The 13,721-nt window shown below is 40.8% G+C and overlaps 1 protein-coding gene across 3 annotated transcripts in view; it reads left to right on the top strand.

The window, feature by feature from the left end:
* The window catches only part of ATP8A2 (ATPase phospholipid transporting 8A2), a 531,116-nt gene that overhangs the window by 166,326 nt on the left and 351,069 nt on the right, over positions 1-13,721 (top strand). For all 3 annotated transcript variants that reach the window (XM_033409347.2, XM_049700910.1, XM_033409346.2), the window contains one exon: positions 4,744-4,808. In XM_033409347.2, coding sequence (XP_033265238.1) covers positions 4,744-4,808 — 65 coding nt within the window. The remainder of the gene's footprint in view (positions 1-4,743; positions 4,809-13,721) is intronic.

Here is a 13,721-nt window from a genome sequence, read left to right as displayed (position 1 = left end):
CATCTATCCTTCCATCCGTCTATCCTCCCATCCATCCATCTGTCCTCCCATCCATCCATCTATCCATCCATCCATCCATCCATCCATCCATCCATAATCTATCACAGTTTGAGAATTTAAAGTGTAACTTTCAGTTCATACCTTGAAAATAAATACTTAGCCAAATTAGGTTCCAGGATATTTGTGTCTATTATGAGGCGATGAGTGTTAGGTAGATGCAGTCATCCTGCGTGTGGCTTTGAGGTCCTTTGGAACTGACACGAAGCCAGGACCCTGCTGCGCCGTGCTTGGATTTATGCTAACTAACTGTGTTTCCAGGAGTTGGAAGTTGTCTTTTTTAGCTTAAAAATTTGGCATCACCTAGTCTAAAGTGAAATTTCAGCTGTATAGCCTTTGTGAGTCATGTAGTCGTCACTTCCTTGCTATGACTGGATAAAGCATCTCTTACATAGTTAGAAAATAGATGTGAAGTTTTCAGAGTCTATAATATTTTTTCTAACGGAGATAGGATGAGTGAGAACAAAATCCTAGTGCATATTCCATTTTAAAGTCATAGCATTGGGAATCGCTTTCACAGTGAACCATCTGAGTTGGAATTTGGCCGCCCCTCCCCCATGTTTTGTTACCCATTATTTGATCCCTTTAAACCACTTCTATAGTCTTAGAAGTTTAATTTCTGACCGTGAGTAAATGTGGACTTGCCCACCCTATTCTTGTCCATTGGCAGGGAGGCAAGTCCGGTTTTCAGGTGGGGCTGGGGGAACACGGCCACAGCCCCAGTAATTTTCACAGAAAAGTCAGGTGTGTGATTTCTTGATTACCTGCAGCTCTGTTGTTGCCAGGTGCTCCCCTATAGGCTTGGGGCACTTATGTTCCCTTATTGGGGACTGAGTTAATTTTGAGACAAACTCGAATAAAATAGATGAGAAAATACCAGTTGTGCAGTGTACATGCTGAGCATGGCTGGTGTTAGTAATAGTTACTCATTAAATGTTAGCACAGCATTTGTCATATTACAGCTAAGTCCTTTAGGTAAGTTTAATATTCCCTTTGAGATAGGCATTATCCCCTTTTAAAGATAGAACTGAGGCACAGAGATCCCAGGTAACTTAGCCTGGGCCGCACAGGTGTGAGAGCTGAGAATCTGAGCATATGACCATGACACGTGATAATTCAGTTCTCGGAAAGATAGGCGTCAAAAAGATCAGGGAGGGCTTCCCTGGTGGCGCAGTGGTTGAGAGTCCGCCTGCCAATGCAGGGGACTCGGGTTCGTGCCCCGGTCCGGGAAGATCCCACATGCCGCGGAGCGGCTGGGCCCGTGAGCCATGGCCGCTGAGCCTGCGCGTCCGGAGCCTGTGCTCTGCAACGGGAGAGGCCACAGCAGTGAGAGGCCCGCGTACCGCCAAAAAAAAAAAAAAAAAAAAGATCAGGGAAGGCTTTGCAGATGAGATAGGTTTAGATCTTGATCCTCAAGAATCTGTTTAAGACAAATACGTAAAGAATGAGAATAGCATGAATCAGGATGGCCTGGTTTGGGGGAAGATCAGAAGGTAAGGTGGAGGCAGCATGTCCCTACCTGTGATGGTGCCTTTCTGAGAAGCATCTGAGGGTCTGGAGGGAAGGGTGCCCAGGTGTGCTTCTGTGGATGAGTCCTTGATATCCTGGTTCTCAGATGGGGAGGGATTCTGCTCTCAGCATCCTTGATCGAGTCTGGAGCAGATGAAGAGTTCCATTCCTGACGTCTGTCCGTGTGTTTCATACACTTACTTTCAAATATTGAGTGACCAGATTCTCCCTGAAATTATTTACAACCAACAACACACCTGTTGAGGGTTTGGAACCAAGGTGAATCCCACTGAGGGGTAACCTGATGCATCCTAGGTATATGGTTAGTAGGAATCAGTCATTGTTAATCCTTCCAAAAGTGTCTCCGAAGCAATCTAGGTTGGGATATCTTCGACAATATATGCTTACCTCAGAAAAAAGACGCTGATTGCGAGATCCAAGAGAGGTTTGGGTTGGTCCTATTTTCTAGTGTGAATGATGATTTTATTTTCTTAAAATCAAGTCCTGCTCTAAGGACCATAGATGCTGTAATATTTTAATTTCTTTGAGTGTTGATTATGCTCAGGTAGTAGAAAGACTAAACACTTTTGTGGTGTGCTGTTAACTTCAGCTGTAGTGAAAAGTGAAATCCCAGAGGTTCCCTTCTCAGTCATTTTATGGTCATCTTGTTAGATTGTGAGATTAAAGAAATAGACCACAATTTACAAGTGTGGATTGACATTTCATAGCTGGCTGTTCTCCAAGAGCTGATCTCATTTTATCCAAAAACATTAGAAATCAAGCACACCGAACTTGGATTGACATAATTTAATTTGCCATGTTAGCTAAGTCACATTTAACTGTGTTAAACCCCCATGGTCTGTCTAGAGCAAGTGTTCTGTGTGATAATTAAGCAAAATCTTGCTTCGTTTTCCAAACTAAAAAAAAAGAACCTGTTTCTTCTCAGAAACCTTGAGTTTTGCGTATTTAAATTCATGAAAGTGTCAGTGGTTTTACTTGTTACCCTCTCCCTTGCAACGGCTAGAAAAATACTTCGAGTTTTTCCATAATATCTTTATGCAGCTTCAGTTGTCAAGTGGCATTTTACTTAAATTGCAAAATATAAAATCAAGCGGGAAGCGATGGCTTAAACATTTCAGCTTGCTTCTGCAACCGCTGTTCATATCAAAAACTACCAGCAAATCCTCTTGTGTGAGTTATACTAAATTTGTAACAGTCTCTATTGCGTGAAGTTGCTGGAAGTTTCTGGGGCAAGGGAAGAAAAATGATGAAAGTTCCAATATCCCTGTTTGCAAATGAAAATAAAATATTGACCTCCCTTCTGCACTTAATCTAAGAATTTATAGAAAGGAAGAATATATTTGTAAGATTTTAGTGGGAAACAAAGTTCAGTTATTTCCATCGTGCTGTGCAGAATTTTCAGTGGCATTCTGGGAAACTCTCATTTCTACTCATCACTATTGTTAAAATACAGACTTGAACAAGTTTGAAAATGTGTGGAAAATTGTGCTGTGTTTCCTCCCTTTAGTTTTCCTCTTAGAGGTTGAACAGGTATTTGCCCATGTGGTCCTGTGATTTTAAACTATTCAGTTGTTTTCGCTTTGCAAGTGATACGTGAGGTTTTAACCAGCAAAATTATCTCATTCCCTTCACATAACTGTCATTATGGAATAGATCTTCAAGGTATTGCTTTAAGAAAATGACAGTTAGATGAAAAGTCATAATTTTGTGCTTTAAAATTTGTGTTCTCAGGTGGTTTATAATAGTCCTCTCAAATGATACTCATCAGTGAAGGATACACTTCATACATTCCAAAATAAACACAAATATTTATTTTCTACCCCCCCAAAAATACCCCAAGCTTTCTCTCATCTTAATTGTTGTCTGTCTTGAGTTCTGTTTTGTGCCTGTTAGTTGGGTTTCTTGAGGATGAAAAGAGGACCTTCTGGGTAGAATTGAGCACGTGAACGCAGCAGTTCTGTGACTTGTCCGCTAGTTAAATGCTTGTCTCCTTTTCTAGTTAAATATAGCATCTGTGGGAAGGGGTATTTTGGCTCTTCTGCGGAGGAGAACCCAGACTCCTGTTGCCTAAGCATGGGTTACGGCCCTTCCTTGAGATGGTCACCCGCGTCCTTGTTTTGAAGGTTGACGTTCTTTACGCGGACCACTTGTTCCCTGTTTCTGTGATCATTGGTCCATGATCGTTGTAAGGACCACTTCTCTAGGTGGAAGGACTGTTTCTTTGACTTTTCTCGATGAGCTAAATTAAGATGGAGCTTGGTGAAAAGCACATGTTGATGGCAGCTCTCTTGAGGGGCACCAAGATGGTGGAGGGTGATTTGAAAGAGAGCCCAGGGCCCCGACAGACACCCCTGGACTTGGCGTTGCCTGGGGCCACCGCCTCGTTCTCCCCAGAGTGTGGGGAGAAGGGGAAGAGTCCGGAGAGGCTCTTACCTTGGTCGTTGTGTCACCAAGCATCTCCACCTGTCACGCGTGTACTGCAAAGTCTGAGTAGGAAACAGCTTCGTAGAAAATACGTTTGCCTTCCGGGAGGAAAAGTGGAAAAGAGTATCTTGCTGAAATTAACCTACAGAGATACCATTGTCTAAAAATGTAATGGGAATTGTTAAGAATTAGCATTGGGATACTCTTGACTCAGGTTTATTTCTTGCAGTGGGGGTTGCTTTGAGCTTTCGCAGGAAAAGTGACTCTCTGGGTATCATAGGCTTCCTTAGAAGCCTGCTGTGAGAATTACCTGGCTTTCTATAAAGCAAGTGAGGGACCTTGGTATCACGGTAGGCACATGTATGATGCTTGAGGAGCACCGTTGATTCCGTTTGTCTTCCTAAAGCGTTTGCTTTTACTTTAGAGAACCCGAAGCTCATCCTAATACAAAGATAACAGGGATAAGGAAAGTCCACAGAAAACTGATGAGTATTTATTTCAGCCATTAGTTATGAAGACCCTCCCGAGAAGCGCTACTAGAGCTGTCTGCAAGTCAGAATCCGTGTAAGCTTTTCCTCCCCACACTTGCTCAATTCCTCTGTGTGAGCCCATAGGCCAAACACGGTGATAAGGAAGGTACAGGAAGGGAGGCTGAATTCGGGGGACCTTGAACGTGGTGAGTTCCTGGTGGGGATGGTAAATTCACGTATGTTGCTCCTTCTTTTATTCTAGGCTATTCCTGCCGGTTGGTGTCACAGAACATGGCCCTTATCCTTCTGAAGGAGGATTCTTTGGACGTAAGTAGCTTTAAAAAAGTTGTATTTGATATCACTGTGTTAAACCCTTTGTTTCTGCTATGACTAATAATCAGAATTTAAATTTTTTTTTTTTTTTTTTACTAAAAAAGCAATTATAAAACTACTCAATGTGTTTTCTCTCTTTATTTATGAACGGATGTCATAAAGTCATTTCTTTAAACATCAAAATGGTAAGCTCTACCTCTGGTACCAGATATAGGAATTTATGTATGTTTTTAGGTGATGGCCATCATTGAAATTCACTTTGTCTTCAGATTCAGCTACAGTTTCTGTCATATTAGAGGAAGGAGAGAAGGTTTTTGTGAGAAGCACACTCCATATATAAAAAAGTCTTTCTGGCTAGCTGCATGGTTGAAAGCATACTCTCCCAGTACTGATAAAATGGACATTAAGAATTTGCAAGGTCTGGAGAATAATGTACATCCATGTTAGAGTTATGGTTTGGAAAACGTATGATATTGATGGTTGCAGTATTTGTAAACTTATTTGCTTATCATTCTGTGATTCTAAGAATGTTCCTCACTTTGGCAAATCCTAAGTAGATGACTTTATACTCTTGATTAAGGGGTACCATGGATGTTAAGAAATACAATAAATATTCCAAACTGATATAAAAACTAGTAAGCCCAGAAAATTGCTTTGCGATAACACATTATTTTATTCACCTAGAACAGTGCATTTAAAATGGGGTAGTTTTAATCTGGTTTGACTTCCTGTTAGGATTTCCATTAAGGGGCGATGTTCAACTCCTGGTGGTTGCTAGGAGACTTGTAGGCGTTTCTTTGTAGTACAGACACTCAAGATGATATTCACGTGTCAGGAGTTGATGACGTTTACGTCGTAATGGGATGCACAGGCTCTTAGTTCCCCAACATCCTAGTGCCACTGGCTCACGGAGAATGGTACAGATGTGTACCCAGCCCGTCATGGCCTAAAGCTTCTGCTGAGACCCTGGTTGGGAGCTGATTTGAGAGTCCCCAGTGACCTGCTTTGGTGGCTTGACATGAAGATAGGAGCTCAACAGTGAGATTCCACCTGTGCGTCGTTTAACAAGAGCTTGTTCCTGGCAGGCACCTACGGCCACACTCGCAGTCAGCGCCACTGCTCAGAGCAGATGACAGGGTTAGTTACGCTTGTAAAGGGAGGCTCTGATGGTGAAGCGAACGAGACAGGGACCAAGGAAGTGAACCACGAATCAGAAGCACTGGGCCTGGCTTCCTTCCCTCATCTCCTGTGTACGTCTGAGGGAATTAAGGGGGTCACCTCAACGACCATCAATTACCTGGCATCCACCCCCTTCAGTTGACCTGTACGTAGGTCCAGGCTAGGACCCCAAATGCTTGTAAATGCTCAGGATTTATCCCTGTTTTGAGTGTTTCAACTGTTACCAAAATAACATCTAAGCTCTGTAATACAGAGATCAGTGGTCTTGGAAACAAGGCAGGTGATGAAGTGCACGCCAGGGGGGCACTAGATGATATGTTTAAGATACCAGTAGAAAACGTCATTTTCTTTTTTCCTCCTGTTTTTTTTTTTTTTGGTTAAAAAAAGTACTGTGAAATCACAGTATTGCTGATAGCACATGGACTGGCTCTGGCACACCCAATCCTGTTTCTGGTGTGCTAACCAGGGATGGGTCTGGGAGGAAGGGGAGGAGGGAGGCGTGGGGTCCCACAAATAAGAAGGGGTGATGCTGGGACCCTCACTCTTCCATTTGCTTGGAGCTCATTGTGAAATCTTGCCGTTTGTGTTACTGGTTAAATGGGTTTACAGACTATATTTAGTTTCGGTTAAACTGACTCTTACAAGGTGCTGGCTTGAAAAGATTTCTGTTTTTTTTAAAAAAAAGGTATTGAGATTACAGTAGTATAAGCAGAAGCTGCAATGGTGTGGCCTTGCTGGACACGCACGCTGCTAGTTTAATTTTTCTTCGGCTGCTTGATGAATTAAAACAGTGATCAGATCTGACAAGCTAAACAAATTTCAGTATTCTCCCTAAGGCTACTATCATTAATCATGATTCTTGCCCTAAATGTATGATGGTATCTTGAAACCTTAGCTGTTGCAAAATGAAGCTATGAATTAGTGAGACTTTAAAAACGAAGAATACCGAGTATGAGAATGAAAATCTACAATGTTATCAGCAGTTTATAAAAAAACATGTAATATTCAAATCAGTTACCCTGTCAAATTTCACAGCACCTACTGCTGGCTTTTTTTTTTTGGCTGCATTGGATCTTCGTTGCTGCGCGCGGGCTTTCTCTAGTTGTGGCGAGCGGGGGCTACTCTTCATTGTGGTGCGTGGGCTTCTCATCGCGGTGGCTTCTCTTGTTGTGGAGCATGGGCTCTAGGTGCATGGGCTCTAGGTGTGCGGACTTCAGTAGTTGCAGCGCGTGGTCTAGGGTTCGCAGGCTTCAGGAGTTGTGGCACACAGGCTCAGTAGTTGTGGCTCGCGGGCTCTAGAGCACAGGCTCAGTAGTTGTGGCTCCGTGGCATGTGGGATCTTCCCGGACCAGGGGTCGAACCCGTGTCCCTTACATTGGCAGGTGGATTCTTAACCAGTATGCCACCAGGGAAGTCCCACTGCTGGCTACTGAATGCTAGACATCTTTTGATATTTGTTAGTAAAAGACAATAAGGGCCAAGCCATTTGAGGATCATTTGTTTTTTGTGCTGCAATAATTAAAATGAATATGGATGGAGACATATAGAAAAATTTGCCAGCATTTTCTAAGAAACAAATGATTGAACTAACCATGAAATTTATTTGGAGGAAAGTGCAGTTGTTTTTAACATGTTAACCTATAGAATACACAAAAAACTAGTTCTGATGAGCCATTAAAAGGAAGATGAATGGGTAAGGATATACTTGAGCAAAATAGTCATTCTTTAACCCAAAGTTTTATGAAATAAGTACGTGTAATCAGTGATGGAATGAAAATGTAATCATGTAAAATTCATTAATGGCATGTATGGCAGAGACTACACTTCCCAGCATCCCTGGGTCTGGGTGTGGCCGTGAGATTTAATTCTTAGAACCTTGCAGGGAGCCCACTGGCAAATCAGGGATGAGGTTTGTAGAATCCCCACTCCTGTATCACAAGCTGAGTATGGAAGGGTAGGTTGGAGGCTGAGAGATGTTAATTCAGTAACTGGTACAGAAACTAATTTGAAGTATAGAGGAAGTTAAAACAGGAAATTAGGTGCTTGCCAAATTATTGGATAATCCTGAAGGCGCAGACGTCAGCAAGGTAGGCTTCAAGTTCATATGTCTGTGGCTCTGTTCCCAAGGTCAGGACTCTGTTCTGCTTCCCCAGGGGACTTGAGGCAATCACAGCTGATGGTCCAGCTGCCTTGCTCCTGTGAACCTGGGACTGGGTGAGAGAATGTGGAAAACTTCCCCTGTATGAAAAGGAATTCCTCTGTCTCTGCAATCTTAAGCAAGTGTATCTTGTTGCTAGAATTCATCCAGAATCCTGCTGATAAGGGATTCTGGGAAATGTGGCTTTTAGCTTTCCAGTCCCTGTGATATATATATATATATAAAAAAGAAGAGGATGAAAATAGATGCTGAGAGTCAATCAGTAAACAGTATCTAGCACTGACTCATTTATAAGCAAGGGAATCAGGAGGACACAGAATGCTATAGGATCTCACAGGTATGGTTGATGTTTCACAAGTTAGACCTTTAACATACGCTAGGTTCTTTACGGTACTTTGTAACGACATGCAGGGTGACCATGGACATCTTGTGGACCTCAGAAGTTTACTCTTTTATTTCCGTTGTTTTTGTCCTCATGACAAAGAACCTGACAGTCATCAGACTTCAAAGTGATGCAGAATTGCATAATGGTTAAGGGAGCCCGCTCTGGGCTGCCTGGCCGGGATCACACCCCACCTTCTGTACGTGGAAAAGTCTTTGACCCACAATAAATTCTTAAGTCGCAGTCACTATTTCTCTTCTATGTTCTTTATGTCTGTGAGTCCCTATATAGATATAGAGAGAAATATAGAAATAGATAGATATACATATATATATATATCTGAAACACTTTATGTTTTTCAGATTACTTTCCATTATGGGTTATAACAAGACATTGAATATAGTTCCCTGTGCTGTACAGTAAATCCTAAAAGTCCAGTTTCCTAATTTGATCTTTTCTGTGACAGGTGGCTCCATGTTCAGTTACTTAAAATATGTTTAAAATACCTACATACAGGCACATATTCATACCCACAGGCACAGTGCCATTATTTGTTGCTACAAGAGGTGATGTTTATGTGAGCTGTGCTGAGGACTTTTTTGGTGGGGCGAGAACACTTTGAAAAGGTACGTTTAGAAATGCTTGCGTTAGGTGACTTTCATTGCAGCACATGTGGGTCCCATATCTTAGGCAGTGAACTAAACTGCCTCTCTAGTAACAGATGCTCACATCTGTTGAGTGCTTATTCATGAGTGCCAGGCCCTTTCTGGGAACTGGCTCTCTTCATCCTCCTAGTAACTCCTGAAAAAAGAAAATTTCACTGCCTTTAAGTCTCGTACTAAAAAATATATATATATACATATATATATTTTTTGCAGTACGCAGGCCCCTCACTGCTGTGGCCTCTCCCGTTGTGGAGCACAGGCTCCAGACGCACAGGCTCAGTGGCCATGGCTCACAGGCCCAGCCTCTCCGCGGCATGTGGGATCTTCCCGGACTGGGGCACGAACCCGTGTCCCCTGCATCGGCAGGCGGACTCTCAACCGCTGCGCCACCAGGGAAGCCCCACCACCTCATTACAAATAGTTCAATTTCATTTCTTTTTATGGCTGAGTAATATTCCATTGTATATATGTGCCACATCTTCTTTATCCATTCATCTGTCAATGGACACTTACGTTGCTTCCATGTCCTGGCTATTGTAAATAGTGCTGCAGTGAACATTGTGGTACATGACTCTTTTTGAATTATGGTTTTCTCAGGGTATATGCCCAGTAGTGGGATTGCTGGGTCGTATGGTAGTTCTATTTTAGTTTTTTAAGGAACCTCCATACTGTTCTCCATAGTGGCTGTATCAGTTTACATTCTCACCAGCATTGCAAGAGGGTTCCCTTTTCTCCACACCCTCTCCAGCATTTATTGCTTGTAGACTTTTTGATGATGGCCATTCTGACCTGTGTGAGGTGATACCTCATAGTTTTGATTTGCATTTCTCTAATGATTAGTGACCTTGAGCATACTTTCATGTGTTTGTTGGCAGTCGGTATGTCTTCTTTGGAGAAATGTCTATTTAGGTCTTCTGCCCATTTTTGAATTGGGTTGTTTTTTTTTTGATATTGAACTGCATGAGCTGCTTGTAAATTTTGGAGATTAATCCTTTGCCAGTTGCTTCATTTGCAAATACTTTGTCCCATTCTGTGGGTTGTCTTTTTGTCTTGTTTATGGTTTCCTTTGCTGTGCAAAAGCTTTTAAGTTTCATTAGGTCCCATTTGTTTATTTTTGTGTTTATTGCCATTTCTCTAGGAGGTGGGTCAGAAAGGATCTTGCTGTGATTTATGTCATAGAGTGTTCTGCCTATGTTTTCCTCTACGAGTTTTATAGTGTCTGGCCTTACATTTATGTCTTTAATCTGTTTTGAGTTTATTTTTGTGTATGGTTAGGGAGTGTTCTGATTTCATTCTTTCACATGTAGCTGTCCAGTTTTCCCAGCACCACTTATTGAAGAGGCTGTCTTTTCTCCATTATATATTCTTGCCTTCTTTATCAAAAATAAGGTGACCATATGAGCGTGGGCTTATCTCTGGGCTTTCCATCCTGTTTCATTGATCTGTATTTCTGTTTTTGTGCCAATACCATACTCTTGATTACTGTAGCTTTATAGTATAGTCTGAAGTCCGAGAGCCTGATTCCTCCAGCTCCATTTTTCTTTCTCAAGATTGCTTTGGCTATTTGGGGTCTTTTGTGTTTCCATATAAATTGTGAAATTTTTTGTTGTAGTTCTGTGAAAAATGCCATTGGTAGTTTGATAGGTATTGCATTGAATCTGTAGATTGCTTTGGGTAGTATATTCACTTTCAGAATGTTGATTCTTCCAATCCAAGAACATAGTATATCTGTCCATCTGTTTGTTTGATCTTTAATTTCTTTCATCACTGTCTTACAGTTTTCTCCATCCAGGTCTTTTACCTCCTTAGGTAGGTTTATTCCTAGGCATTTTATTCTTTTTGTTGCAGTGGTAAATGGGAGTGTTTCCTTAATTTCTCCTTCATTGTTAGTGTATAGGAATGCAAGAGATTTCTGTGCATTAATTTTGTATCCTGCTACCTTACCAAATTCATTGATTAGCTCTAGTAGTTTTCTGGTAGCATCTTTAGGATTCTCTATGTATAGTATCATGTCCTCTGCAAACAGTGACAGCTTTACTTCTTCTTATCCGATTTGGATTCTTTTTATTTCCTTTTCTTCTCTGATTGCTGTGGCTAAAACTTCCAAAACTATGTTGAATGATAGTGGTGAGAGTGGACAACCTTTCATTGTTCCTCATCTTAGAGGAAATGCTTTCAGTTTTTCACCATTGAGAACGATGTTGGCTGTGGGTTTGTCATATATGGCTTTTATTATGTTGAGGTAAGTTCCCTCTATGCCTACTTTCTGGAGGGTTTTTATCATAAATAGGTGTTGAATTTTGTCGAAAGCTTTTTCTGCATCTATTGAGATGATCATATGGTTTTTCTCCTTCAGTTTGTTAATATGGTGTATCACATTGATTGATATGCGTATATTGAAGAATCCTTGCATTCCTGGGATAAGCCCCACTTGGCCATGGTGTATGATCCTTTTGATGTGCTGTTGGATTCTGTTGGCTAGTATTTTGTTGAGGATTTTTGCATCTATGTTCATCAGTGATATTGGCCTGTAGTTTTCTTTCTTTGTGACATCTTTCTCTGGTTTGGGTATCAGGGTGATGGTGGCCTCGTAGAATGAATTTGGGAGTGTTCCTCCCTCTGCTATATTTTGGAAGAGTTTGAGAAGGCTAGGTGTTAGCTCTTCTCTAAATGTTTGATAGAATTTGCCTGTGAAGCCATCTGGTCCTGGGCTTTTGTTTGCTGGACGATTTTAAATCACAGTTTCAATTTCAGTGCTTGTGATTGGTCTGTTTATGTTTTCTATTTCTTCCTGGTTCAGTCTTGGAAGATTGTGCTTTTCTAAGAATTTGTCCATTTCTTCCAGGTTGTCCATTTTATTGGCATATAGTTGCTTGTGGTAATCTCTCATGCTTCCTTGTATTTCTGCAATGTCAGTTGTTGCTTCTGCTTTTTCATTTCTAATTCTATTGATTTGAGTCTTCTCCCTTTTTTCTTGATGAGTCTGGCGAAGGTTTAGCAATTTTGCTTCTCAGGGAACCAGCTTTTAGTTTTATTGAACTTTGCTACCGTTTTCCCTCATTTCTTTTTCATTTGTTTCTGATCTGATCTTTATGATTTCTTTCCTTCTGCTAACTTTGGGGGTTTTTTGGTTCTTCTTTCTCCTATTGCTTTAGGTGTAAGGTTAGGTTGTTTATTTGAGATGTTTCTTGTTTCTTGAGGTAAGATTGTATTGCTATACACTTCCCTCTTAGAACTGCTTTTGCTGCATCCCATAGGTTTTGGGTTGCTGTGTTTTCATTGCCATTTGTTTCTAGGTATTTTTTGATTTCCTCTTTGGTTTGTTCAGCGATCACTTCGTTATTTAGTAGTGTATTGTTTAGCCTGCATGTGTTTGTACTTTTTACAGATATTATCCTGTAATTGATATCTAGTCTCATAGCATTGTGGTCGGAAAAGATACTTGACACAATTTCAATTTTCTTAAATGTACAAAGGCTTGATTTGTGACCCAAGATATGATCTATCCTGGAGAATGTTCCATGAGCACTTGAAAAGAGTATTCTGTTGTTTTTGGATGGAATGTCCTATAAATATCAATTAAATCTATCTGGTGTATTGTGTCATTTGAAGCTTGTGTTGCCTTATTTATTTTCATTTTGGATGATCTGTCCATTTGTGAAAGTGGGGTGTTAAAGTCCCCTACTATGATTGTGTTACTGTCAATTTCCTCTTTTATGGCTGTTAGCATTTGCCTTATGTATTGAGGTGCTGCTATGTTGGGTGCATAAATAGTTACAGTTGTTATATCTTCTTCTTGCTTTGATCCCTTGATCATTATGTAGTGTCCTTCTTTGTCTCTTGTAATAGTTTTCTTTTAAAGTCTATTTTGTCTGATATGAGATTTGCTACTCCAGCTTTCTTTTGATTTCCATTTGCATGGAATATCTTTTTCCATTCCCTCACTTTCAGTCTGTATGTGTCCCTAGGTCTGAAGTTGGTCTCTTGTACACAGCATATATACGGGCGTTGTTTTTATATCCATTCAGCCAGTCTGTGTCTTTTGGTTGGAGCAATTTATCCATTTACATTTAAGGTAATTATTGATATGTGTGTTCCTATTACCATTTTCTTAATTGTTTTGGGTTTGTTATTGTAGGTCTTTTCCTTCTCTTGTGTTTCCTGCCTAGAGAAGTTCCTTTAGCATTTGGTGGAAAGCTGGTTTGGCGGTGCTGAATTCTCTTAGCTTTTGCTTGTCTGTAAAGGTTTTAATTTCTCTGTGGAATCTGAATGAGATCCTTGCTGGGTAGAGTAATCTTGGTTGTAGTTTTTTCCCTTTCATCACTTTAAATATATCCTGCCACTCCCTTCTGGCTTGCAGAGTTTCTGCTGAAAGATCAGCTGTTAACCTTATGGGGATTCCCTTGTATGTTATTTGTTGTTTTTCCCTTGCTGCTTTGAATATTTTTTCTTTGTATTTAATTTTTGATAGTTTGATTAATATGTGTCTTGGCATGTTTCTCCTTGGATTTATCCTGTATGGG

The sequence above is a fragment of the Orcinus orca genome, chromosome 18, assembly GCF_937001465.1.
Source record: "Orcinus orca chromosome 18, mOrcOrc1.1, whole genome shotgun sequence".
Taxonomy (NCBI): Eukaryota; Metazoa; Chordata; class Mammalia; order Artiodactyla; family Delphinidae; genus Orcinus; species Orcinus orca.
Note: the sequence above shows the minus strand (reverse complement) of the source record. Positions and strands in the feature narration are given on the sequence as shown.